Source organism: Marmota marmota, unplaced genomic scaffold (genome assembly GCF_001458135.2).
Source record: "Marmota marmota marmota unplaced genomic scaffold, marMar, whole genome shotgun sequence".
Classification (NCBI taxonomy): Eukaryota; Metazoa; Chordata; class Mammalia; order Rodentia; family Sciuridae; genus Marmota; species Marmota marmota.
In genome coordinates, this window is record NW_026000171.1 from 2,871,851 (window position 1) to 2,897,765 (window position 25,915).

The 25,915-nt window shown below is 42.4% G+C and overlaps 1 protein-coding gene across 2 annotated transcripts in view; it reads left to right on the top strand.

Moving 5' to 3' along the window:
• Ano2 (anoctamin 2) overlaps positions 1-25,915 on the top strand; it is a 355,142-nt gene that overhangs the window by 292,853 nt on the left and 36,374 nt on the right. For both annotated transcript variants that reach the window (XM_048787661.1, XM_048787662.1), the window contains 3 exons: positions 14,633-14,744; positions 17,269-17,326; positions 17,485-17,585. In XM_048787661.1, coding sequence (XP_048643618.1) covers positions 14,633-14,744; positions 17,269-17,326; positions 17,485-17,585 — 271 coding nt within the window. The remainder of the gene's footprint in view (positions 1-14,632; positions 14,745-17,268; positions 17,327-17,484; positions 17,586-25,915) is intronic.

Below are 25,915 nucleotides of genomic sequence, written 5' to 3' on the forward strand. Positions count from 1 at the left end.
AGCTGTGAATAATGCCACCTAATGGAATGAGAAGTCTGCTAGGCTTAGGGGCTTGCTTTGCCATTCTCACGCTGGGTTTAATACCCATCTGGCTTCCTGCCCCAGATCTCCTGATAGTTGAGGAGGCTGTGACAATGTGCTTTACTTACCAGGTGCAAACAGCTGGTGTAAACAACCCCAACAAGTTCTCAAGAGTTTCCTACAAGGCTGAGTGATGAAGACCAATTTTCTGGGAGTATCCCTCCATGGGTGCAGGCATCAGGCCTATTGGAGGTTCATCTTTGCCCCAAATATTTATGACAAAAATGTCAGATGTCTTCTGAATAATCAACTCAGCAGTGGTAGATAAGGACTGTCATTTTCTCCCTGGCTTCTACTGTGACAGTGGTAATAAGCTTGGGTGCAAAACACCCTAAAATACAGAGGCAGCTCAACACTGGTGAAATGGGGTTGTGCAAAAACTGGAGGTAGCTGGGGGAATGGGTGAAGCTCTGAAGCCTTGTCAGACAGGGAACCTGTCTGCCAGTGTACAAAGTGTGCAGCCAGTTTCAGCAAGCACCAGTAATTGGAATTGGTATCTACGGGGCAAGGATTCTAGGGAGTGGGTGGAATGAGGTCTTTCCTCATTCCTAATGGTCTGTAGTAACCACTACAATTTTTGGAGGGATGATAGGTGGTGGTTATAGAGAAAAGATCCAAATCCTGGGGGAGGAAGTGAGCAAGAGCTGGACAGGACATCAGGATCCCAGACCCACAGGCAAATAGGACAGGCTCGGTGTGGTGAGAGGCCAAGGCATGAAACCAGGAAGCAGAAATCAAGTTGGCCAGATTGAGGCTTGCTTCCCCTTTGGGTCAGCACTCAGGGGCCTCCTGTGCATTTCAAGCAAGAGGCTTCTGAGCAGCACATTTGGAAGCAGGCTGTCTGAAAACTACAGGCTCTCATGGCCAACAAAGGCCTGTGTCATGCTTGGTTTGGAAGGGGGCCTGTCCTTACTCCATTTTGCTAGTCAAAGGCAGGAGGTGAGGCTCTGGGCTGGCAGCAGGCTTCTAGATTAAATCATCAGAATGACAAAGGCTTACCTTATAGGCATCCTCCTCCTCCTCTTCCTCTTCCTCCTTCTGATCCTCCACTTCCTCTTCCTTTTAAAATGGTATGCAAAGTACTGAGTGGTTTGTGGAACCCTGGAAAAGATCAAAATTCAAAACTTGATGTATAGTTTCTCTTTAGTATGATTTGGAACAATCATGAGGTTGAAGTATTGCCAGTTGGGGACCATCTGTGTATTTAATCTTCAAAGCAACCCCAATGGGGTAAGTAATCCTAACACTTCCATTCGGAAGATGAGGAGACTGAGACACAGAGAGACAACAGAAGAGAGGTAAACAATAGTCCCCAGGTCACAGGTAGTGAGTAGTGTGAGTCTGGCCTCAGTGTCCTTGCTGACACTTCGATGCTTGACTGTCTAGTAGCTGTCCTTGTTCATCAGGAAATCTTTTTTTTTCTTTTTTTTATTATTAGTTGTTCAAAACATTACAAAGCTCTTGACATATCATATTCCATACATTTTATTCAAGCAGATTATGAACTCCCATTTTTACCCCGTATGCATATTGCAGATTCACATCGGTTACACATCCACTTTTTTACATATTGCCATACTAGTGTCTGTTGTATTCTGCTGCCTTTCCTATCCTCTACTATCCCCCCTCCCCTCCCATCTTCTCTCTCTACCCCATCTACTGTAATTCATTTCTCTCTCTTGTTTTTTCCCCTTTCCCCTCACTTCCTCTTATATGTAATTTTGTATAACAATGAGGGTCTCCCTCCATTACCATGCAATTTCCCTTCTCTCTCTCTTTCCCTCCCCCCCTCTTCCCTGTTTAAAGGTGATCTTCTTCTCATGCTCTTCCCCCCTATTCTGTTCTTAGTTGCTCTCCTTATGTCAAATATGACATTTGGCATTTGTTTTTTAGGGATTGGCTAGCTTCACTTAGCATAATCTGCTCTAGTGCCATCCACTTCCCTGCAAATTCCATGATTTTGTCATTTTTTAGTGCAGAGTAATACTCCATTGTGTACAAATGCAACATTTGTTTTATCCATTCATCTATTGAAGGGCATCTAGGTTGGTTCCACAGTCTAGCTATTGTGAATTGTGCTGCTATGAACATCGTTGTAGCAGTATCCCTGTAGTACGCTCTTTTAAGGTCTTTAGGGAATAGTCCAAGAAGGGGAATAGCTGGGTCAAATGGTGGTTCCATTCCCAGCTTTCCAAGGAATCTCCATACTGCTTTCCAAATTGGTCACACCAATTTGCAGCCCCACCAGCAATGTACAAGTGTACCCTTTTCCCCACATCCTCGCCAGCACTTGTTGTTGTTTGACTTCATAATGGATGCCAATCTTACTGGAGTGAGATGGTATCTTAGGGTGGTTTTAATTTGCATTTTTCTGACTGCTAGAGATGGTGAGCATTTTTTCATGTACTTGTTGATTGATTGTATGTCCTCCTCTGAGAAGTGTCTGTTCAGGTCCTTGGCCCATTTGTTGATTGGGTTATTTGTTATCTTATTGTTTAATTTTTTGAGTTCTTTGTATACTCTGGATATTAGGGCTCTATCTGAAGTGCGAGGAGTAAAAATTTGTTCCCATGATGTAAGCTCCCTATTTACCTCTTATTGTTTCTCTTGCTGAGATAAAACTTTTTAGTTTAAGTAAGTCCCATTTGTTGATTCTTGTTATTAACTCTTGTGCTATGGGTGTTCTATTAAGGAATTTGGAGCCCAACCCCACAATATGTAGATCGGAGCCAACTTTTTCTTCTATCAGATGCAGAGTCTCTGATTTGATATCAAGCTCCTTGATCCATTTTGAGTTAACTTTTGTGCATGGCGAGAGAAGGGGATTCAGTTTCATTTTGTTGCATATGGATTTCCANAATGCAATGCCAATCAAAATCCCAATGGCATTTCTTGTAGAAATAGATAAAGCAATCATGAAATTCATATGGAAAAATAAAAGACCCAGAATAGCAAAAGCAACTCTAAGCAGGAAGTGTGAATCAGGAAATCTTAAATATACTGGGAAAACAAAAGAAAATACGGCAAAGGACCCGGGAGATTTAAAATGCAATGTGAATGAAGGTGGTCGGATGGCTCAGAGGATGGTGACAACTGAGTGGATCAGGTGCCCCATTCTGGGAGGATGGCTTTGGGGACATGCTCTGAGTCCAGGCACCTGCCTCAAAGGCCTGCAAGCACAAGTAGGTTCATAGGCTTAGGGGTTCCACATGCTTTATTAAGTTTTAAAAATGAAAGGAGTTTTGAAGAAATTTCCACCAGGAAGTCTTGATTGTAAAACATGTCTTCCTATTTTAAGCTGTCCTCAGCAAAAGGCTATAATATATTAGCAGTAAGGAGAGAAGAGAGGGAAGAAAGGAAAAAGGAAGGGGAAAAATCAATACCAAAGACACCAATGACTGTCAGGGCATCAAAACTTTCTAAAAAAGAACATTTGGGGTGTATGGGGATGGGTCTAATTTTCCATCAAATGTAGACAATGTGTTTTGGGAGTTTTTCATGGTGAAAACCTTGGCTTTATTAGACTGAGGGCTCTGGACAGGGGTGTGGAAGTTGCAGTCAGCCTGCCCAGGAGCAGGGGTCCAAGGCAAGGGGCTGAGAGCATGGGTTGGAGTGAGACATTATGTGTGATGCCTAGATTGCTGGGAATTTGAAATCTTGCCTGAGATTCAGGTCTGCAGGAAGATATTTCCTTCCTTTCTTTCTCTGCCACCAGCTCCTGACTCACTGGGTAGCCTCAGGCAATAGGGTGAGGAGACTAGGCTGCCCCATCTGTGGAGGCTGTAAAAAGATGTAATGACAGGGGATTCTACCATTGTCTGAAGACCCCTCCATGATGTCAGTGCAAATTATTGAGAGGAGGTTGTTATAATTTAAAAAAAAAAAGACGTGATCATGGTTACAGCCCATGTTTGTAGAGCAGTTCATACTATTTTGATGAACCATTGTAAGTAACAATGCTACCTACAATAGTTTAGAATAACTGCTCAGGAGTCCTTCCCAACATGAGCTATTGCTATGAACACAACTCATTCATTTTTCCGCTTAATCTCTAAAGCACTCATCTCTCCTCTTAGTAAGACATCCCATATATTCCTTCCCTCTGGATTTGCTAAGAACCTGGAGACCTAGACCAGCCAGGAAGGAAAGGAGCTATGGTGGTCATTCTGTTTGCCACCTCTTCTCTCTGGATTCCTTCTCCACCTGGATAGGGAATTTGGGGTGTATCTTTCCTGCTTCTCCCTGACTCTGCCACATCTCTGGCAGACCTACAATCCTTCATAATCACAGCTCCTGCAGGATGAGTCCTCCTCCTTGGTCCTCTTTGGATTCCAGTGATACCATTTTCTCTCCTTGTCCCTTCACCGATATAAGTAGCTTCTTCCTTAGAATCATGTCCTTTGACCCATTGGAGCTGGATTCTGTTTCTTGCTGGATAGTAGAAGGGGTGGGGCCAACATCCACACTTGAACAGGGAGCCACCTGAGATGTGAACAGCCCTTGGTCCTTCAGGTTGCATTGTTCTACCACATTGTAGTTGGACCCACAGAAAAAGCTGGACCACTGCTGAGATGGCCTCTCCATGCTGCAGGTCCTGGACAGACTTCTGGGCTCTTCAAGGAAGGATGACCTTCTCCTTTGTGGTGGTGGGGGAGTCAGTTAAGGGGCTGCCACTGCCAAGGTTCCCACTATCAGGACACATATGCACACCTCCCCTTTCATCTCCAAGATGATCCCAACAGAGTAGCAAGACAAAGGGCTCTCCTCTCTCCCTAGAAACCCTCCCTAGGAGCACAGAGCTTGAATTCATAAACCTGCAAAACACAACAGATCTGGTGACACACTATTTCCACCTCTCCAGGGGGAGGAGGCCCTTGGTAACTCCAGGGGATGCCACTACCCCCAGTGATGCTGGAATGCCCATCCCTGACTTTCTAAGAGGGCTTTGTCTGGGATTTTCAGATGACCCACTGGCACCTCTCCACTAAGTCTCTCATAATGCTCCTGGATACAGTGTAATAGTGTTTGAGCCTTACACTCTGCTTGGTGGTGCCTGGGTTTTATTTTTCTGGGTCTTTACAGCAAATGCTTAAGGAAGGTGCCATTTTAGGAATTAGGATATCAGTATACCAAAATTAAAAGGAAGCATTCCTGGAAACTCAAGCTCCTTTCTTGTGTTCATGAACAGAGTGAGATAGACAGGCCAAGGTTAATCAGCCTCAGGAAAAGAAGAGACACTGAGAAGTTAATCACCAAAGCCAAAAAGATCAAACTGGCAAAGACTCAAGAAGAAAGTAAATACATTAGATTTTTCTAAATATGATTGAAATAATTGTAATTCACTTCTTTATTTCACTGGATACTTGAGCAATTCTTCAGAAATCAGTTCTTATTATGGCAGTACTACATAATGAATGCTTTTCTAAAGTCTGCATTTAATTAAAAGAAATACCTTTGTTTCTCAACTTATAAATAAGACATTTTTTTCTAGAGACAAGTACATTGTATACCATGATTTTTCACTAAATACTTTTATTTGTTGAAATTATATAAGTCATCATCAAGTGATTTTGTAAATAAGTGTGTTTTAAACATTATTGTTAAAAAGGCGGGGCGGAGCGGGGGGCGCAGATTAAGATGCCAAGGCTCAGGAAGATAGACTCATGTATTTGGGAACTCTTGGCAGAAAAGGTCTCTGGGTTTCCAGCCCAGGGCTTTCCTCTATTCTTCATCATAACCTTGTGAGTTTCACCAAAGAATACAGAAGACCAGAAATTAATCTTGGAAAAAGACTTGGGAAACCACCCAGTCGGACCTATGACACTGAGACCCCCACTTGCCTGAGGTTCTGATTCCTCAAAGTTACCTGGATACCTTGAAGGAGGGTTCTCAGTTCACACCGTGCTCCAGCTCCTTGGGTCGTGACTCAAGGAGACAAATGCATAGCGGACCAAGGACTCAATGTGTCCAGCTTGGAGCTCTTAATTTTTCCTCCACATCTGTTACTTTTCACTCATTTTTTTTCCAACTCAAGAAAAGGCAACATCAACCATTCAAATGCTCCTGCCAAAACCCAGGTGTTATTCTGGATTTCTTTCCCTCGTTCACCACTAGAATTCAGTGTTGGTGAATATCGTCTATTCCGTTTTAGATCTATCCTAGATCTGACTGAGTTGCCCAGGTTCCAACCTAGGGTTGGTCAGTCCACTCCTACTTCATCTCTCTGCCTCCACTTTTGTCCCCCTTCCCCATGAAATCACAGTTTATTCTCTGTGATTTTAAAATTATATTTCACCAAATCCCTTCCCTGCTCAAGAATCTCACTTGGCTTCCCACTGTATAGTCTACAGGGCCCCAGATGAACTAGCTCCTCCTCCATCTCTAATTCCACACCATACTTCCTCCCAGCTCCTGTCACTTGGCCCTGTCTCTTCCTGCACAGTATTAGTTCTATCCTGCCCCCAGCCCTTTCCTCTTGCCATCGACACCTGGAACACTGCTAGCTGCTCGGTGCTGGCCCTGATCCTTCAGGCCATAGCTTAGTGGTCACCTCTTCAGAACTCTTTCTTGACCACTCCACCTTCAAGTCTTCTACCCACTTTTCTTCTCATCTCTCTCCATGTTCCTTTAATATGCATGACTCTGTAAAATGCTCTTGTTTGTCTCCCTCTAGAGCATGAGCTTCACATGACAGGGAACTTATTGGTTTGTTCACCATTGTACTCTGAGTCCCCAGTGCCTGGCATATAATCATCACTGGATAGATAAACGTTGAAAGAAAAGAGACAGCGAGGGGAAAAGTGAAAGCGTTCCCTTGGGGTTATCTTCCCTGAAAAAGACCTGAGGGACAAGGGTGTCTTGGTTTCCAGACCAGTGTAGATATTTATAAGGTGACCCATTGGTGTCATGGGACTTTCTGAGACTACAAAAATGACACCGGCTCTCCCACTGCTCCTGTCCTTGCCATAGGGAGAGTCTTCATAGGGCGATTGGAACATTCAAATGTTACATCCAAGTCCAGTGCCTAAACAGCACGTGGCTCCTGATGGGTGCTGCATGGGGGTTCTAGTGATGGCCCATAAAAGAACACGACAAATTCTCCATCAATCTCTGTATCTCTCTGTCTCTGTTTCTTTATCGCTTCCTCTGTCTGTCAGTCTCACTCTCAGGGTTCTCTCTCTCTCCCCTGCCCCTTACTCTCTTGTTTAGAACCTCTTTTTCTCAAAATGAGATGCCCCAGGGTCCAGATATCCCTGGGTAGCAGTGAAGCAGGCTGCTAGCCCACACATGTCCCTTAGTCTGGGGTGAAAGCTATCCTCCTGGTTGTAAGGGTTCCTTGTACTAAGAAGCTCTCCAGGGAAGCAGGAGCACCTCAGGTGCCCTCACTTCCCTTAGCCAATGTGCTGGCTGCCTACTGACCCAGTTGGCTGGCTTCTCCTCTGGTGATTCCCTCCCATGGCACAGACAAGGCAGCAGCATCTCACTCAAGGCTCAGACAGTCCCTCCACCCACCCATTCACACACAAATGGAGGAGGACCAGATGGTTGGGCTGTCAGAAAACAGTGCTATTTGCCAAAGTTCCATTGCCCTGGGGGAGAGGCAGGGAGAACAGGCGCCTTTGCTCTTGGGCTCAGTCACATAGGCTCAGACCCTCCCTGCCTCCGTGCAGAGCAGAGCCAGGGTGGACTAGTGTAAATACACTCTTAGGCATCTCTTCACTTTATCTTTTGGCCATCATTATGCATCTGCTGGCTAGGGGCTATTGGGGAAACCAGTTTTGATGGGATGCTTTTCCAGGATTTAGATCCTGCAGCTGGTATGCTTTTGCTAGCCATGCTGTTTCCATATGATTAGGAAGGAACTCTGGGGACTTGGAGTCCTAAGCTGGCCCCTGGGACTAACTTAGGCTTTCATACTAATTATTTTCCAAGGCAGCTTACAGCTGGATCATTTGCACTCATATTTTTTCATGACACAATGCAACGAGGTTTAATCCTTAAAAGAAAGGGGGTTGGTGTCTGATCATGGGAGTGCTATCTGATCATCCATTTTGGTTTGAGATGCAGTCCTGTTGGAAATCTGCCCGCACAGGTTGAGAGCTAGATGAAACCTTCAGGTGACTTCTAATTAACCTTGGGAGCTTCCTGGGGGAGGTGGGATTTCAGGGGCACATAAATGATGGCGAGGGGCTGCCTGCCTGTGGACTCACACTGCTACCACTTGACTCTCCTCCTTTATATGCCCATAGCAATGGTTTCTAGAAGCATTGTATTTGGAGTTCTGTGAAGCACAGCACTAGACCATTCCCTCATGGTCTCAGACCATCCAGAGTCTTGTGAGGAGATCCTGCTCCAGGCCTGAAAAGCAGATTGCCCTACCTAACCTGTAGGCATAATTCCACCCCAGATGGACTCTGTTTCATGTTTTCAGCTGCACGGGTTCTGTCACAGGCAGTTGAGGTGCCCTGTGTTGGCTGTTGAAGGAGATCCAAAAGCCATACTGGAGCTCCAGCCTTTAGCATTCCAAAGCTCCATTGTCTCTCACTGTGAGGTGTTCCCTGAGGTCCTCCTTCCCCAAAAGGCTCAACAAGTGCACACCATGGCCACAGGGCCTTTCTGAGGTGGGGGGACCCAGCTGATTTAGTGGCCTATCAAGTGGATTTGAATTGTTTATTGGAAATGCCCATTATTTATGGTGGCTCATGGCCCTAAAACCACAGGCAAATGCTGCTTTTAGAAATAAAACTAATAAATAATAGTCTGGCCCATAATTTATCAGTATAGAGGAAGGGAGCCATTCATTTCTATTTGGAGCAAATAGCTCTGAAAGCAACAGATTCTCTTTTTCAGAGAACTGGAGGAAATTCCTGTATGGAGTAGAAGATCTGAGTACAGACAGTTCAAAGGGGATTATGAAAGGAAATTAAAGACACGTGCCACTCGATACCTCTTCCTAATCCCCTTCCAGACATATTTACAAGACAAATTTTCTAATTTTTCAGACCCTCAGACCTGATTATTTATTTTTTTGGTGATATTGGTTTTAATTTCCTTACTCCAAAATTTAAGAGAGATGAATTGTAGTTAAGTTACTTTTCAATTGAATGTCTCAGGCATGCTGAGCAGAGGCTCAAATTCCTTTTCTTTCTTTTTTTTTTTTTTTTTAAAGAAAAATATCCTATGGGAAAGTCCCTTCTTTCCTTTCTTCCTTCTTTTCTTCCTTCCTTCTCTCCTTCCTTCCCTCCTTCCTCTACCTCCTCTTTCCCCACCTCCCCTCCTGCCCCTCCTCTTCCTTCTCCACCATCATCATTTCCATCTCTCCTACCCCATTCTATTCTCTCTGGTGTGTAACCCAGACACAACAGCATCCTGTGGACAGTCTCTATTCATGCCCCTGTGCCTATCCTGAAGTAAGACTTAGTCCTTTAGCACATCCTACAAGGGCAAACCTAGAATATTATGAATTTTTAGTGAAGGGTGAATCTTTCACTAAAGATGAATCTTAATGAATATTTTGTGGGAAACTAAATAAAGTTGTCATACTAAAAATCTCACAGAAGAAGCTAATAAAGATTTCTACTGGGTGTCTCCACCCATTTCTCCTCTGGCTCAGCTGTCTCATTGCCCTGTCTGCCCTTCCCCTCCCACTGCACCAACTCCTCCTCCTTTTCTGCATCCTACAACTAATTTCATAGACCTTCTCTTACTTAGGAAAGTTTAGCTCTCTTTATGCTGCTGCTTTTGCATCTTCACACCTGTTATCCTACTCAGCAAAGAAAGTTCCCTCCTTTGGATTTTTTTTTTTTTTTTTAGTACTGGGGATTGAACTCAGGGGCACCTTGACCATTGAGCCATGTCTTAGCCCTATTTTATATTTTATTTATAGACAGGGTCTTACCGCGTTGCTTAGCACCTCACTGTTGCTGAGGCTGTCTCAGCCTCCCTAGCTGCTAGGATTACAGGCATTGCGCCTGGCTCCTCCTTGAATGTAATTGTGGTATATGATAATTTTTTTATTCTTCCAAATATTTTTTCCTGGCTTTCATTCATTCGTTTATTCAGTACCTGCACCTCATAGAATATGTCTGGCAACAGCTGTGACCTGTCCAGATGTATCTCCGTGATCTTGTTTATTGTAATTTTTTTTTTTAAAGCCTGTAACTGTATGTGGCAGGGCCGGGGCAGGAGGGAGAAAAAATGATCAGGTGAAGAGCCACAGAAGAGATCACTGCTATGAGATCTAAACTGAAAGTGACCTTAGAAATCAATAGCAGGCGTTTCCACTTGGGCCTCAGAATTGTTTCCTCTATCAAGGGCAAAAAGGATCAGGTTGAGGAAGGTGATGTGGGATCTTAGGGCCAGTGAAGACCTGATGCACATAAATCAAACAGCAAGGCACTGGCCTTTGTTGGGGCAAGATTTGTAGCAGGGGAAGGAAAGACCTTAGAAATTTAAGATCTAGGGCACTTACTAACATGCATGAACTAAGGAAGAAACAACAGAAGTGGCAGAGTTGGCTGTAAATGGTGAGTACAAGTCATTATCTGAATGATTATTTGGTGAAACAGTGTGAGATCACTCAGATCTTTTATCTATGAGGCTATCCATTCAGGCATGTCAAGAAGGAGAAAACCGCAAAACGATCAATCAGCTAAGGTAGATTTTTTCCAGCTTCATTTCCTATACAGTTACAATAATGTCCAGATTTCATAGCAGGCAATGCTATTGCCAATATAGTGAAAAAGAATCTCTGAGCGTTCCCATCCTCAGACCCCCTCCAAGCCCATGGGACTTGTCTCTTCCTGTGGAGTCTCCTTAGTAGTCTCCTGCTCGTGTTTGTTAGAGGTTCCTTCTGTTGTTCTCCTATCATTAGGACTAATACTGTTTTACTCCTCCATCTCCATCTTAGAAGAGTCCTCTCTGAATATTGCAAATATTTCTTGGACCTCCAAAAAGTTGTTGCTCTCTCAGTTTTGGAGGATATGCTGTTTGGAGGATGTTATAATAAATTCTCAATGACTTATTCTAAAGGATAAGAGTATCACACTCAAATACTTTGTCTCTCACACACATTTCTCCTCACCTATTGTCAAACACTGGCTGAACAGATTCACAGAGCTTTGCCTTTCAGGCTGCTCCCAGTGACCTCTCAGCCTGCTCAGAAGCACTGCCCCTACTTCCCAAGGACCCCCGTTGGAGTGGGCCTTTTCCTTCATTTAGAAATGTAAGCTAGTGTCTCAGAACTTATATCCCAGAATGCCACCTTCATTAGTCAATTGAGCAACTCTAGCCATGAAGCCTGTTCTGTAGATATGTTGTAAACCTCCAAGATTGATTTCTTGCTCATGTCACAGCCAGATGATTGGAGGGTCTTCAGTTGGGAGATCTGAAATTTCTCCTTTGGGTGGCACTGTTATGCTCTAGGGGCTGGAAGTCTTCCCTGGGAGGTGAGGGAAGAGAGACAGAGAAGACCTCGCAGGAGATGTGAGGGACAAGGCTTGGAAGTGGCAGACTTCACTTCCACTCATATCTCACTGGCTACCACTCATTCACATTGCCCTTACCTGGTGTGTATCCAAGAGGAGGGGAGGAGCTTGATGAGCCTAGGCCAATGTCTGTGTCACAGTCTCCCCCAGGGAGCATGGGAGGCCCCACACAAGCAGGACCCCTACAGGTGTGCTCTTACGTCCCCTGGGTCTTCTCCCCACCACAGGCCTCACTCTAGATGGATTTTTAGTGTTAAAGTTTGTGTTCACCTACACACACATGTATATATACATATATGTATGTATATGTATTTCATATATGTATGTATATATGAATTTCAAATTTACTTAAAATAGTTACCAAACATAATATTTAAAATAATTGAATGTGATAGACATCATTATCCAAAGTACATGTATGAAGACACAAATTGGGTGTCAACATATTTATATATAAGCAGAGATATGAAAAATTGTGGTATATATGTGTAATAAGATTTGTAATGCATTCCACTGTCAATTTTTTTTAAATCAATAAAAAATATTTACCAAATGTAATATTTTCTAAACAAAGCCTTATGAAGTTGAAAATGCTCAAGAAAGTAATATGATTCTCTATGGTTCTCAGTCTCCAGGCGTGTTCTCTGGCAACTGGGTCCCCACACATAAATCATGTCTAGGTGATCTTCAAGCTGCATCTGTAGAAGTCAAGGGCACCTTGGAGGTTCTCCAAGACTTGGGGTAGAGGTTAGGTGCTTTTGATTTCCACCAAAGAATGATCTTTATGCAGGCAGTTGTTCAGTGAGAAGGAGGTTGCTACTAATTATCTACAAATACTCAAGCCTGAGACCCAGCATTGACATGAATTAAGGACTCACTGTGCCATGTAGGAAATAAGATTATGGATATGCAGGCTTTTCTAAGAGCCCCTTCTTCCGGGAAAGGGGAGATAACACCCTACGTTTCTAGTTAAATCTGGAAGAGACTTGACCTTGTGTGAGAAGTTTTCCACAAAGAATTTGCTCAGTGAAGTTCATAGAAGGACAGGGTGTGCAGGCTTTATGCATCTCAGCATGGTAACAGGCACGAAATCAGTGAACTCAACAGTGACAAACATTTCTCAGGTGCTTCATGTTAGGATGGGGAGGTGAGAGAGAACATAAGATGCAAACATTGATGTCAAAGATCCTGATTTTAAAATACAATATAAAAAATGTCTTTAGAGGTGGACAGATTTAGGTTCAAATCTTACCTCTGTTGCTTACTGGTTTTGTGATTTTGAGTGAGGTTCTAATCTCTGGGCCTCTGGGCCTTCATCTATAAAACTGAAAGATAATACCCACCTCACATAGATAGCTGAGGATTAAGTGACATAGCAAACTACACACCTGTGTACAGTGCCATCTGTGGAGCAGCTTGGAGCCCCTTGAAGCACTCTAAAGGTCACCTTCAGACATTGTCAATTCACACCAATGACTTCCTATAGCTGTCTGTCTGCAGACATTCTCTGGTTCTAGGAATATTCTCAGCCCATGTATAAGACAGAGTAGAAGTGCCAGGAAGCTAAGTTTGACAGTGACTTTCAGTCAGGAGGCACTCCCACTTGCTCTCCCCTCAGTGTGAATTCACAGAGCTCCCTAGAAAGTCCTCAGTGAAACTGAGCTTCAACCACCTGGAACATTAACCTGTGAGTCCCAGTTGCGTGCAGCATCAACCTGCTCATGAGCATACCCTGTGTCTTCCCTCCCTTCTCTGTCCCACCATCCCATTCCCTCATCTTGCTTCCATGGAGAACCTCCCAAATAAACTATCAATTCCTAAATCTCTGACTTACTGGGATCTGGATAAGTGTACATGGACACTGTGACAGCTATATTACTATTAATTTTCAAAATACATGAATATATATAGTTAATACAGAGAGATATAAACACTATAAAAGAAAACAGAAAAAATATTACTCCTAGCTGAAGGCATCTGGGAAAGCTTCCTGGAGAAGATTATGGGTAACATTTATTCTAGACGTTCAAGAATGCAAAGGTGGTGTACATGAGAATATGGATCCGAGAAGGGCATTCCAAGGGAATGCCATGTAAGTGAGGTCAGGGCAATGATGGGCTCTCTATGAACCAGAAAGCATACCTTCCCGAACACTGAATCTGCCTTGATCTTGACTTCTAAACCTTCTGAATTATAAGAAATAATTTTCTGATTTTTATAAGCTACCTAGGTTATTTCATTTCATTATAGCAGCCCAAATTAATACTCTGTAGCCTCTGATTTTTGCCAAGTCATTTGTCAATCTGTAGAGTCCCCACCGTGCATCCCACACAGTTGCCTACTGAAGCTTCCCAGGTGTCTCAAGTCTTCTGAAGGCACTGGTGGGGTTTCTGCTCAGGGCTCCTCAGGATCCTGGAATGTCAGCTCACTCCTGGACCTGATAGAACACACGAGGGCTGTAACCTGTGAGCTGGGGACCCTAGGCTCAGGCTGTGTTTGTCTCACTCATCTGAGGAGCCTCCGTCATTTGAGAAATGATGACAAGGTGTCTCAGCCTATCCAGAGGACATGCCAATGAATGGTTACCTGACAAAAATGAAGAAGGAGTAAAAAGAACAAGGCCTAGCTGCCCTATTGGCTCTAGTTCAGTGGTCAACAAGTCGTTTTAGTTGGAGACCTTCGTTTCAGTAAAATCTTGTAGAAGCTGAAGTTATACAGGCAAAATTGGAGTTCCCCTTGACAGAGCAAAGAATGGGAGTTGGAAATTCTGCTTTCTCAGGCTCTTCTTTGAGGAGCACAGTGTGAAACCATTGCTTGAGTGTCAAGAAGAGGGAGGTTGAAGGAGAAAAGTGAAGAATGTAGTTTTTGCTTTCTATAGCCTCAGATTCTCTGATGAAATATTTGGGCCTTCCAGATGAATTCAGTTCTAACATGCCAGAGAGATGGGTCCCTTGGTTTCAATTTGGAAGGAGTAAATTGGGAGACAATGACTCAGGCCAAGGTCAAGACTCTGGAGAGGTGAGAAATCTCATTTCTCTCTAATCAAATTTGGTCTTCTCTTATAGAGGTTCCAAAAACAGAACAGACTTTTGAAGAGCGCCTGATACTCAAGGCTTTCTTGCTAAAATTTGTCAATGCCTATTCACCCATCTTCTATGTGGCCTTTTTCAAGGGGAGGTGAGTATAATGGTGTCTCGTGGAAAAGTGATTTTGTCACTAATTCTGGGTCCTTCACTGTCAGGACATGTAAGGCTAGTCCATCCCCATTGTCTACTCACATCCTCATTCCGGTTCTCCAACTTCGTCTCCTCTTGGAGCAGTAAATCATTCTGAATTAGCATCTTCAGAGTCTGACAACCAGGGAAACTATACTGGAATTTGGTGTCTCCTTTGAGGACAAGGCAGGGAGTGGAGGGCATTGCATGTCTAGCACTCAGTGGCGCTTGGTTCTTGCAATGCAATTGTGGTGCTAACTACTTGAAATTAAGATAGACTTCACAGGTTAAGGCCACTGTCCTTCACAAGACTGTCCTCACTTCATATACCATATGCTAACTCTGAGATTCTCAGGATGTTAGCAATTCTGATCCACTGGTTATAAATTCCAGGATTCCCATTATCCTCTCAGGTATATTAATTCATTAGAATGACTCACAGAACTCACAATGAGCTATATTTACACTTACACTTTTATTGTAGTAAAAGGATACAAATCTAAACATGCAAATGGGAGAGGAGATAGGTTGCGGTTTCAGAGGGTCCTAATCATGAAACTTCCATGCCTGTAAGACTCGTCACCCTCCTGGTACATCCATGTGTATCAACAACTAGAAAGCTCACCTAAGTTTTGGTATCCAGAAGTTTAATTGGGATTTCTTTACTTAGACATAATTGATTGAATCACTTACCATGTAGTTGAGCTCAATCTCTAGTTTCCTTCCCCCACTGAGGATATAATGCTATCACTTGGCTAAAAGCCCCAACTAATTGGTTAGTCTTTCTGGCCTCCTCTGACTTCATCCTGAGTAATCTCATTAGCATGAATGTAGGTGTAGTCCCAATAGCCCACCATGAAAAACAGTCCTATCACTCTGGAAATTCCAAGGATTTAGGGGCTTCTCTCAAGAACCAGGGATAAAACTAATAAATTCTTTATTGTACAATAGATCTGGAAATAAAATAATTTATGATAAATTACTTTTTGTGGCCAGGCCAGTTGGCTACTACAAGAAGATTTCCCAGGAGACATATACCAACTGTATTAGACAAGCTTCCCTAGAACTGGAAGTTCATCAACCAGGCAGTGCTATTAGGAACTGTCATTATTCACATTGGGTAGTATTTTATAAGTGTTTGTGACTCAAAACACAAACCCCTCTGCAGGACCTCTGCCTTGGCTTCTAATGAAAGTATAGTAGCAGAGCCAGCTATGGTGATACACACCTATTATAGGATTATCCCAACTACTTGAGAAGCCTAGGCAGGAAGACCCAAGTGCAAGGTCAACCTGGGCAACTTAGCAAGACCCTGTCTCACAATAAGAAATTAAAAGGACTGGGGATGTCACTCAGTGGTAAAGTGTCCCTGGGTTCAATTCCCAGTAACACACACACACACGCACACACACACACACACACACGCTGGGAATCATCCATATTAATGAGAAATTAATGAGTATATATTTTTCTAGTGCTTTCTATCTAGATTTGATAGCAAGGGCAAATCATACACATAGTTCAGACAAAAGGGTGTTTGATGTTTAGGTAAATCTGTGGTATATTGGAAGAGATAGTCTTGGCAACAATACCACTGTAAACTGTGATAAGTGCTATAGGAAGAGGTGTTAAAGTGTTGGGGGGCTGTGGTACAGTGCTTGCCTAGCATGTGTGAGACCCTGAGTTCCATTCCCAATACCACAAGAAGAAAGGAAAGGAAAGGGTGTGAAACCACATAATTATAAACAGAAACAAGAAGACCTCAGATAAGGAAAGATTCAAGTGGAGCTTTCCATGGATGAATAGGATTTCAATGGGTGGATAAGGGGATGCCATTTTTAAATAAGCAAGACTCTTGATCATCTGTCTGGCTTCATGACTGGCTTTTACCTATCTAATTCCCCATCTGTCCAGTCGTCTTATCCCTGAATAAAATATCACCTATATAGAAGGGGAATGAGACAGACTTCCTTTCATTTAAATATTTTTAGTGAGAAAAAAAAAATCAAGATATTCTTTCTTTTCTGATCTCGGGAATCTCCACTGGCAACTTTAGTCAGTCAAACCTTGATTTTCTTGGGAAGTCATAAGCCCTCAATAAAGAGCTGCACACAATTCAATTCTTGACACTGGTGAAGAGAAGAAGGTGCATAGAGAATACACTTAGACTCCAGACATCATTGTGCTTAGTCTCAGAGATCACACCCACACCCACAAACACATACACACTCCTCGTACCCCTTCTCAGCTCCACACCACACTCAGTCTTAGCCCCTGCCCAGCTTTACTTCTGTCCACTACAATTTGACTGGGTTAAGAGGTTAAGAAGTGAACTTTAGTGTTTTAGGTGATAATTGGTTGCCTATCCCAGAGTGATGTGCTACCTCCCTGTACTCTCAAGGAGGACATTGGATGAGAATGCACATCCTCAAGCAGCCCTGGCACTTTCCATCTTCTGTAACTCTTCCCACACCTTTTGATTTCAGGTTTGTGGGCAGACCTGGAAGCTACGTCTATGTGTTTGATGGTTACCGCATGGAAGAGGCAAGTACAGCCGCTGGTGTTTCCTGCCTGGCTAGCGTTTTATAGATGTATGCTCATCCCGGCCCCATTTTTATCCCCATCACAGCATTTCGGGGCCCTTGCTTCTCTGAGCTCCACTTGACCTAACTGCTTCTTTCTTTGTCATCTCCTTCCCGCAGTGTGCTCCAGGGGGCTGCCTCATGGAACTCTGCATTCAGCTCAGCATCATCATGTTGGGGAAGCAGTTGATCCAGAACAACATCTTTGAGATTGGAGTCCCGTAAGTAACAAATTTCACTTTCTCTTTGCTGCCAGAGGCTAGCCCAGAAGTACCAGACTTTGAGCACAATTTTTATGGTCTCTCCTCTTATCATTTAGCTTGGCTATTTACTTCCTCTGTCTTCTTGTCAATAAATTTTCCCATGGAGTAATTCCACTCCCACTGACCTTGTGTGCCAATCTGACCTGGGATGTTAGTGGCTCAGAAAGATTTAGCACTTGCTTAAATTCACAGAACGAAGAAATGGCAGAGATAGAAGTTAGGTATCTCAGATCCTAAAGTGAATAATATTTTTAATCCTATTTGGTCTCTGAGGATGGTGGAAAGATGAGTATGAAAGTTTGACGCATGATGGAATCATTTCGAAAAATCTCTGAAAAGTAAATGTTAAAGATATAATCTCAGGAAGGGAAGGATGAATAGTTGGTGAAACACAGAATGAGTTGTTTTCATGTAGATTCTTTACCCTTTCTCCATGGTTTTATGCATGTTTCATAGAAGGACTTCTTTCAATCAGGCTTTGCATGGAAATGGTCATGAAAATAAACACTGAACCGCAGGCCCCCAAAGAAAAAAAAGATGGAACAAATTAAAACCTACCTACAGGTCCAAGAAAAATGTAACCTCTTCTGTGTTTTCCTTCTATTGCTTTGTAGTTTTAAAGAAGAATCTATTTCAGGGGATCTTTTAAGGCAGCCAGCATCACAGAGCCAGGGATAATCAGAGGAAATGCTAAGAGGGTGGGTCAGCTGTCTTGAGGACCAATTGCAAGATTTGACCATTCTGGGGTGCAACCGCCAGAGGGTGCCTGTAGGGCTAGTTGAAGATTGTGTGATATGCTCTATCTCCCCTGTTAGAAATTTACTATGCATATTACACTAATGGTTCTAAAAGTCCTCCAAGAAAAAATCTTTGGTTAATTCCTTTCTTTCCAACTGAACTTGAACATGTTATTGCTTAGGGTTCTTAATTGCAGCCATTGGAATCATTCTGACTAGTTTAAGTGGCCAAATAATTTATCAAGTGGCTACCAGAATGTTTTTTTTTAAGGGCCAGAGAATCTGGCTCTGAACTACATGGCTAGGAATAACACTGTCCATACTGCAGGAGGGCTTTCAAGGAATACCACTGCCTCCATCTCTTGGCTCATATGGCTGAAATGTGGAAAGAAAAATCATATATGGAATGATTCTTTTCTTCCCAAAGATTTTTAGTTTGGGAGACAAAATAGCCTGTAGTTACTGGGTGCTCTGTATGTAATCTGAACTCCTTCAGAGTAAAGGTCAAGAATTTGGAGGCAGTTGAAGAAGCTTCAAAAGCAGAGGAGTTTCTTCCAGGGTGAGTCTGTGTCTTGAAAGGAAATGTCACCATCGTTTGTTACAAGATGGTCTGCCATAATTTCTCTTAAAGAAACCATTGCATGTGGATATTTTTTATAAACAATCAATAGATTAACTCTGGTCTTCTCACAAACACTGCCCCACAATAGGTGTTGCTACAGGTGGAAAAGGTAAATCTCATAGAGATGGCAGCTCCTTGACCAAGATGTTGGGACATGTCAGGGACGTGGCAAAGGCAAGAGCCAGAAACCAGTTAAATCCACTTAAAGTTCACTAAGTCCTAGGTTCCTTGGGTTGAATGGAGACACTAGAAGAGATATGGGCCGATCTCTTTCTCCATGTAAAATTCTACATTATACACCTGCCACCATGGGAGCTATCACTCTCTGAAAGATACTTTCTAGTCTTCCTCAGAAACAGACAGCTAAAGTTATAATGAAGAAAATTTAGTTTACCTGGGGAAAAACCCCATTTTAAATGGAGCTGTAATTTATGAAATGACAATCCTTGACATTTCTTCATAACATTGTTTTGTTCCAGTTCTCCAGTTGGGTCTTGCCATCACATACCATTAATTAGATGGAACACCTAGTGTTATTTTCTGCCCACATACTGGGACAGCTTCAGGTGGCACCTAGCCAGACACTTTTTCTAGAGAAGGACTGATGTGAACATAAGTGTCTAGATGCCTCATTCCTTTCCCCTGCTTAAACAGCCTGTAGTCAGCGGTCAGAAAAGCACCAGTCTCAAGAAACTGAAGCTTCATTCTATTCCCTGATTTCTGACCAAAAGCTGTGTATTGATAATCAAGCAAGAACAGATGGTTCTTGTTCTCTAGGAGCTTAGCATCTTACAGAGACACTATTTGTTAGGAACCAACATTGAGAGAATACACAGAAGATACCAAAGCCACATCTGGCCCCTTTGAAGCTATGTGGCTGGCCCCTCCACCACTCCTGCAAGGAAAGTCTCATTTCCCTCCAAACATCTGGAGAAGACACCTGCACTTCCATTGCATTGTTATTCTGCATTGGATGGAATTATAGATTGCTTCTAGGCATGAGATGACCATGTTTTCATCTGGACATCTGTTCTACCACTTATCCCATTCTTTCTGGACCCAGAAGCCTTTTATAGAGTGTAAGAGAGAAAAAAAACAAAACAGGCATATATTTGGACAGTGTGTTGGCACATTTCCTACCCATCAATTCCATCAGCTCCCTAACAGATGAAAATAATGCATGGTGGTTTGCCTTGAAGGCTTAATTTTCTTGTTTATTACTTGATGTGTGTTTAATTAATGGAAATTGCATAGTAACTCATGAAGCTACAGGTAAGTCACTTCTCTAAGTCTTGCTGTCCACGTCTCTTGGTAACTTGGTGGCATTATAGTCTTTTCAAAAGGTGCCTTATAGGTCTAGCATCCCAATAACCTCTCTTCCACTGAGTGAAGCTGGTCTCTATTGATTTCAAATACAAGTCGCTCCATTTTAAAACATGCTTCCTCATTTCAGTTTATAATCTGCAATAGGACACATATGACATAAGCACATAGGTAACATTAGGGATGTAGAACAAAGATTCCACCAAATCCAAAGTTCTCTATGATCCTACAGGTTGTATTTTGAGTTTGGTCCATAAAATCACTATGATTATGATTACTGGACCTTTACTTCCCACTCAGGGTACATTATTCATTAATTACACTCCTTCCATCCAGAATTTAAGCACTTGACAGTACATTGATGTATGACAGTTGGAAAACCTGGAATAAGCAATGAAAAAGAGACTCTTTTCGAGTCAAAAGAGAAATGACAGTTGATTCCGACAGCAAAGAAGGAGTCAGGTAAATTATAAAAGTTATAGGGTGTCTCTATAGGGCAGAAATTTAGTGGCTAAACAGATTCAAGTTTAGATCCAGCTGTAAAACATACTTACTATGTGACCATTGGAAAGTTATTCTCAAAAAATCTGCCTCCAACGTGGTCATGTAAGGCAAACGGCTTGGATAACTGCTCGGCCATCTAAAATATATAAACAGCAGAGAAAGAAGAAATCATTCTTGGGGCTCCAGGTAGCCAAGATTTTACTGTATGTCATGGGCTGTTATGTGGCTGGTGATACTTTTTAAATGTTGCGAGTCCAGAGAGTCAGCCTGAAAAGATCCCGCTCAGGAGCACTCTTTTCCTCTTCTGTTCTAAGCCTGATGGCTTTTGGATTATAGTATACCTTGTCATTACCTCCAGAGCCTTCCCCTTCAAATTTTTCTGCAAGGAGATAAATATTGATCTAATAGGTCAGATTTGACCTTTGAAAACTGTACTGGGGAACATGGATTGATAAAATTACGTTAATGTGTGTGTACGAATATGGCATAATGAATTCCACTCGTCTACATTATTATAATGCACCAATGAAAATTAAAATTAAAAATGGAAATAAGACTAAGAATTTCAGGTGGTTGTACTAAGAATGCTGGGGGTTAAAAAAAAAACATGATAACAATAAAGTTCACAACACTGATCATCTTTAATTAATCCTTGACATTTTTTGGGTGGGGAGTTACTGGCGATTGATCCCAGATGTGTTTTACCACTGAGCCATGTCCCCAGCTCCTTTCATATTTAATTTTGAGACAGGGTCTTTCTAAGTTGCTGAGGCTAGCCTGGAGCTTATGATCCTCCAGTATCTGCCTCTCGAGTCGCTGGATTACAGGCGTGTGCCAGGCCCGGCTTCATCATCTAGGTTTGCAAAAAATTTTCTGATTCTTATTCTTACAATTTTCTAAAAAACGTGAAGGCTGTCTAATTGATCTCTATCCATTAGTCCAGACAACTGTAGTCACCTCTCTCCCTGAGGTTGTGACATCCTCAGTAGACTCTGGGTGTGCCTACTGCAAAAATTAACATGACACAATTATAGGGCCTTGAGAATCTTACAACCCAGCAGAGTCTCAAACTAGAATACTGTTTCCCAGTCTTCAGTCATTTGTGAACCAACTGAGGCCTCTGTTCAGGCATCTTCTACCAGGCAACAGCGTCCCCCAATCCCCTGTCCTCTTTTCTAGACCTGAATCAGAGACTCTGGAGATAGAAAAACGAAATGCTTCTAAGGAAGGCCCTAAAACTGAGTAGTTTAAATCATCTCTGTAACTAACACAATGATAATAGATAAAACTTGGTTGCGTGTTCTCAGACTATCCTTCCTCACGCAATGCCAGGCTCCCGGGGCCTGAAGCAGTTGTGACAGATGCTTTCCAGAGAGGAGCTAATGGTTTTAAACAGAACTGTCCCAGAAAAATGTTCATAGGCAGCTCCTTCTGAGATGACTTCAGACATGCTAACAGTGTGGCAGAATTCGATCCTGTGTTGTTTATTACCTGTGCCCATTGGTGGAATTGGTATCCCACAGCTTTCCCAAATGTGTCTCTGCAAAATAGACCTTGGATCAAAACTGTGCAGTATTCTTAAAACACACCATACCACATCATGACTCTTTGCTATCATTTGATCTCAAATTTAGCTCCATTCTTAGAATCCCCAAGAATGGTTCTTCCTTTTTGAAGCAAAACTAAAATGGGCCTGTTATCATCCAAAGATGGCTTTTTTTTTTTTTAATTTGGTCTTTCAAAGGATAAATACCAGCTTTCTCATGTGCTACATTCTTTCGCCTGGCATACATTAAAATGGACCAACCAGACAGACAGATCAATACTTCCACTGGCAAATGTCCTTCCATCCTTATTCTTACTAAAAGCACCAGATCACATCCCCAAAGAGTTGTAAGAGATGGCTGGACTCAGCTAGTAAGATTTTATAAACTGTCTGCTTTCTTTGTGTAAATGTACTAAGTTTAACATTTCAAGACATAAAACACTCTCTCTTTAAAGACATCACAGAAGGTCTGTGTTCTGCTCAAATACAGTGGAGTCTGACCCTGAATCAAAAGTTTAAAGAATAAGTTTGAACCATGACTGGTTTTGAGCAACACCCTGTGGTTGATATGTTCCTCCCCTTTGGCCCATTTATGGTTAGGTTCTGCCTTCTTTTATGGGGTTCAGGGTTCATGGAATAATAGGATGGCCTAGGGCCCAGATTCCTGTGGCAAGAAGGCCCAAAGTGTGACAATCACCATTTTCTTGGGTATGAGCCCATAGGGCACAGGCAGAGAAGGAAATGGGAGCCTTCCAAAGAGTTTCTAAGACTTGTCATTAAAAAGGGACGGAAAAAATAGCAGAAGAAAAGGACAAGGGGTAACATCAAAGGACTTACTTTAACAAGCGAGTGCATCATACGGTCAGAATCATAATACTAAATTTTCCAAACCGCCCATCTGTATGTTATACAGTTTGTAGGATTCCTCTTAAATCCTGCTGTAGAGAGACTTTATTAATTTTTTTAATAGTCACCAAGATATCCAGGAAGAAAACTTGTGGGAATGATGGGCTCATAAGAACTATTTGGGGATTTTTTTTTTGGGGGGGGCCCTATCCACACTTGAAAGGATTTTGAAGCCCCTCCTTCCTCTTCCTTTGCCACCTTTGCCACACAGACTTGGCCTTGGCCTTCTGCTCCCATGACTTTCCTTTTTTGTCTCCTTTGGAGGCTCCTGTCCCCCACTCCTCCTCCCCTTAACTGCTTTCCAGAGAGGAGCTGAATTGTTTTAAGCACTACTGCCCTAAATAATGTTCCTGGGCAGCTCCTTCTAAGATGACTTTCCTCTCTGGAAAGGTCTGATATTCCTCAGGGCTCTTTGCTGACCCTCTGCTCTGTCCATAGTTGGTGTGCATTGCCATGGCTTCATTCTCTCCATGGCAGTTCTCGGATCTTTGCCTCCAGCCCAGCGCTCCGTGCACATCTATACAGTTGCCTACTCCATTGTCTGTGGGTTTCTCTGCCTGATTTTATTGGAGCTATTTCAGATCTGGAGTTTCCCTGGTTCATTTTCTCTTAAGAATAAATGTCTCCCTTCTGCAAGTATTAGGAATCCTAGTTTTCTGGGCAACCTGGGTACAGAGACATTCGGATCTGCTGTTCCTTCAACAGAGCTGTGGCCGGTTTTTATTCCTTACCTTTTGGGATATATGATGCCTCCAGTTGTGAGATTCTGCAGCACGAGTTGGTGTGCTTTTCTCTGCCACCTTTGACATAGGCACTTATCATTCAGCCACCACAGCTTTGCTAACTCCTTTACACCTGATCCATCTTTTAAGATACTCATTAACAACCCTCACACACTTCTTATTCAAAGCTGTTTTCATTACTTTTTAGTTTTATATACTTTTATTCATTCAGAAGTGGATAGGGATATATATATATATATATATANATCTATGGTTGTACACAAAGTAGAGTCACATCCTTCGTGTCTTCATACATGTAGTTAGGGTAATGATTACCATCACATTCCACTGTCTTTCCTACCCCTATTCCCCCTCCCTTCCCCTCCCTCCCCTTTTCCCCTTTGCCCTATCTAGAGTTCATTTAATCCTCCACCCCCATCCCCCGCAGCATATTAAGAATCAGCCTCCTTAAATCAGAGAAATCATTCGGTATTTGGTTTTTGGGATTGACTAACTTCACTTAGCATTATATTCTCCAGCTCCATCTATTTACCTGCCATCATTTTATTCTCTTTTAATGCTGAATAATATTCCATTGTGTATATATACCACATTTTCTTTATCCATTCATTTTTTTCTTTCTTCTTTTTTATTTTCTTTGACTGTCTCCTTCTGTCCTTATTTTCAGACAAGGTCTCAACTAGTCCACACAATTTGACTTCAGCATCTTTAGGCTGTGTCTAGTTTTTCTCACTTTCTCATTATCACAGAATTATTGACTTTTTGGAGGGTGGGTACCAGGGATTGAGCTCAGAGGCACTAAACCACTGAGCCACATCCCCAGCCCTATTTATTAAAGATAGGGTATCACTGAGTTGCTTAGTCTCGCCATTACTGAGGCTGGCTTTGAACTCATGATCCTCCTGTCTAAGCCTCCCGAGCTGCTGGGATTACAGGTATGTGCCACCATACTGGCTATTTTTTATATGAAAAAAAATTTTTTATTGGTTGTTCAAAACATTACAAAGCTCTTGAAAATTTTTTAAATGTTTGTTTTTCCCAAGTACCATTGATTTCAACCAGGGTCACTCTATTATGGAGTCAAAGCCCCAGCCCTTTTTATTTTGAGACAAGGGTCTCACTAAATTGCTGATGCTGACCTTGAACTTGAGATCCTGCTGCCTGAGCCTCTCTAGTAGCTTGGTTTACAGGTATGCACCATCATGCCTAGCTCTACTGCTGCTTCTAATGGATCTCAGCTCATAGTTTAAATCTTGTGATTAGGATGTTATTGTGATGATGGTGAAGATGATGAGAGGGATAATGATAGATACATTTATTGACCTCTTGGCATGTACCAGGTCTTAATTTGAGCTTGTCACATAGTTCATCTTCTTTAACTGACCCTCTGGCAAGTTAATATTTATTTCTTCATTTTAAAGATAGGAAACTTGGTTTTATGCAACTGTATTCTACACTAAAGATTAGGCTTTTATCACCTTTGTTTCAAATTATATTAGCTAAGACCCGCTGAGAGCTCTGCTTTAAACCATTAGACTTTCACTAGCTGACAGAAGCAGTTTCTAACAATAGAAGGAGGTGTGTGGTCATGTTAGGTTACACCTACATAGAAGTTAGGTGGTCTTGGGTGAATACTGGGAGATGGTGGGGAGGCCTGCCCCATCCAAGGGCAAAGCTTGGACTCCAAAATCCCCTTGGACCTTTTCAAGGCTGTGATTCAGAATGTTCTATGAATTCTTCTGTCTCCTGGAAACTTCCTCTTAAGCTGGTCAGCAACACTGGCACCTAGCACTTTCACCAATTTTTTATTCTCTATGCATTGGGAAAAGTATGAAAACCCTGTGTCCTCTGCCATATCATATATATATATATATATATATATATATATATATATATATATATATATA